At 16.0% G+C, this 1,099-nt stretch overlaps 1 protein-coding gene across 1 annotated transcript; it reads right to left on the bottom strand. All coding sequences in view use genetic code 6, as the record gives it.

Moving 5' to 3' along the window:
• Positions 1–95: 95 nt before the first annotated feature.
• Positions 96–834, bottom strand: TTHERM_002653523 (kinase domain protein; the record flags this gene model as incomplete). The annotated part of the gene is made up of 3 exons (XM_012795160.1): positions 96–185; positions 421–510; positions 746–834. Coding segments are annotated over 3 exons (269 nt in total), but the record flags the coding sequence as incomplete, so codon positions are not given.
• Between the last annotated feature and the right edge of the window lie 265 nt (positions 835–1,099).

Below are 1,099 nucleotides of genomic sequence, written 5' to 3' on the forward strand. Positions count from 1 at the left end.
TTTAATAAATTATTGAAAGAATTAATAACATTGAAATGTAGATATCAATTATATCTTTTATATTTATTTAATAAAATTTAATTAATTAAAAATACCTTAATTTAAGATGTAATTTTGTAATATTTTGGCATTTTTCCAGACTATTTGAAATGCTTTGAGCTCCTTAATCTGATATTTTATTCTCACTAAATAAAAGAAATATTTAATTTCATAGCAGTAAATGTGTAAGTGAAATTTTAAATTAAGTTCATAAAATAATATTTCGTTTTTTAATTATTTTCTCTATTAAATTTCAAAATATTTACCACAAATAAAGAATTAAAAATTTAATCAATTATTGAAAGAATTAAAAACATTGAAATATAGATATCAATTATATCTTTTATATTTATTTAATAAAATTTAATTAATTAAAAATACCTTAAATCAAGATGTAATTCAGTAATATTTTGGCATTTTTCCAGACTCTTTGAAATGCTTTGAGCTCCTTAATCTGATATTTAATTCAAACTAAATAAAAGAAATATTTAATTTCATAGCAGTAAATGTGTAAGTGAAATTTTAAATTAAGTTCATAAAATAATATTTCGTTTTTTAATTATTTTCTCTATTAAATTTCAAAATATTTACCACAAATAAAGAATTAAAAATTTAATCAATTATTGAAAGAATTTAAAACATTGAAATATATATATCAATTATATCTTTTATAATTATTTAATAAAATTTAATTAATTAAAAATACCTTAATTTAAGATGAAATTTTGTAATATTTGGCATTTTTCCAGACTCTTTGAAATGCTTTTAACTCCTTAATATGATATTTTATTCCCACTAAATAAAAGAAATATTTAATTTCACAGCAGTAAATGTGTAAGTGAAATTTTAAATTAAGTTCAAAAATAATATTTCGTTTTTTAATTATTTTCTCTATTAAATTTCAAAATATTTACCACAAATAAAGAATTAAAAATTTAATCAATTATTGAAAGAATTAAAAACATTGAAATATAGATATCAATTATATCTTTTATATTTATTTAATAAAATTTAATTAATTAAAAATACCTTAAATCAAGATTAATTCAGTAATATTTGG

This window comes from Tetrahymena thermophila (assembly GCF_000189635.1).
Source record: "Tetrahymena thermophila SB210 genomic scaffold scf_8255429, whole genome shotgun sequence".
Classification (NCBI taxonomy): domain Eukaryota; phylum Ciliophora; class Oligohymenophorea; order Hymenostomatida; family Tetrahymenidae; genus Tetrahymena; species Tetrahymena thermophila.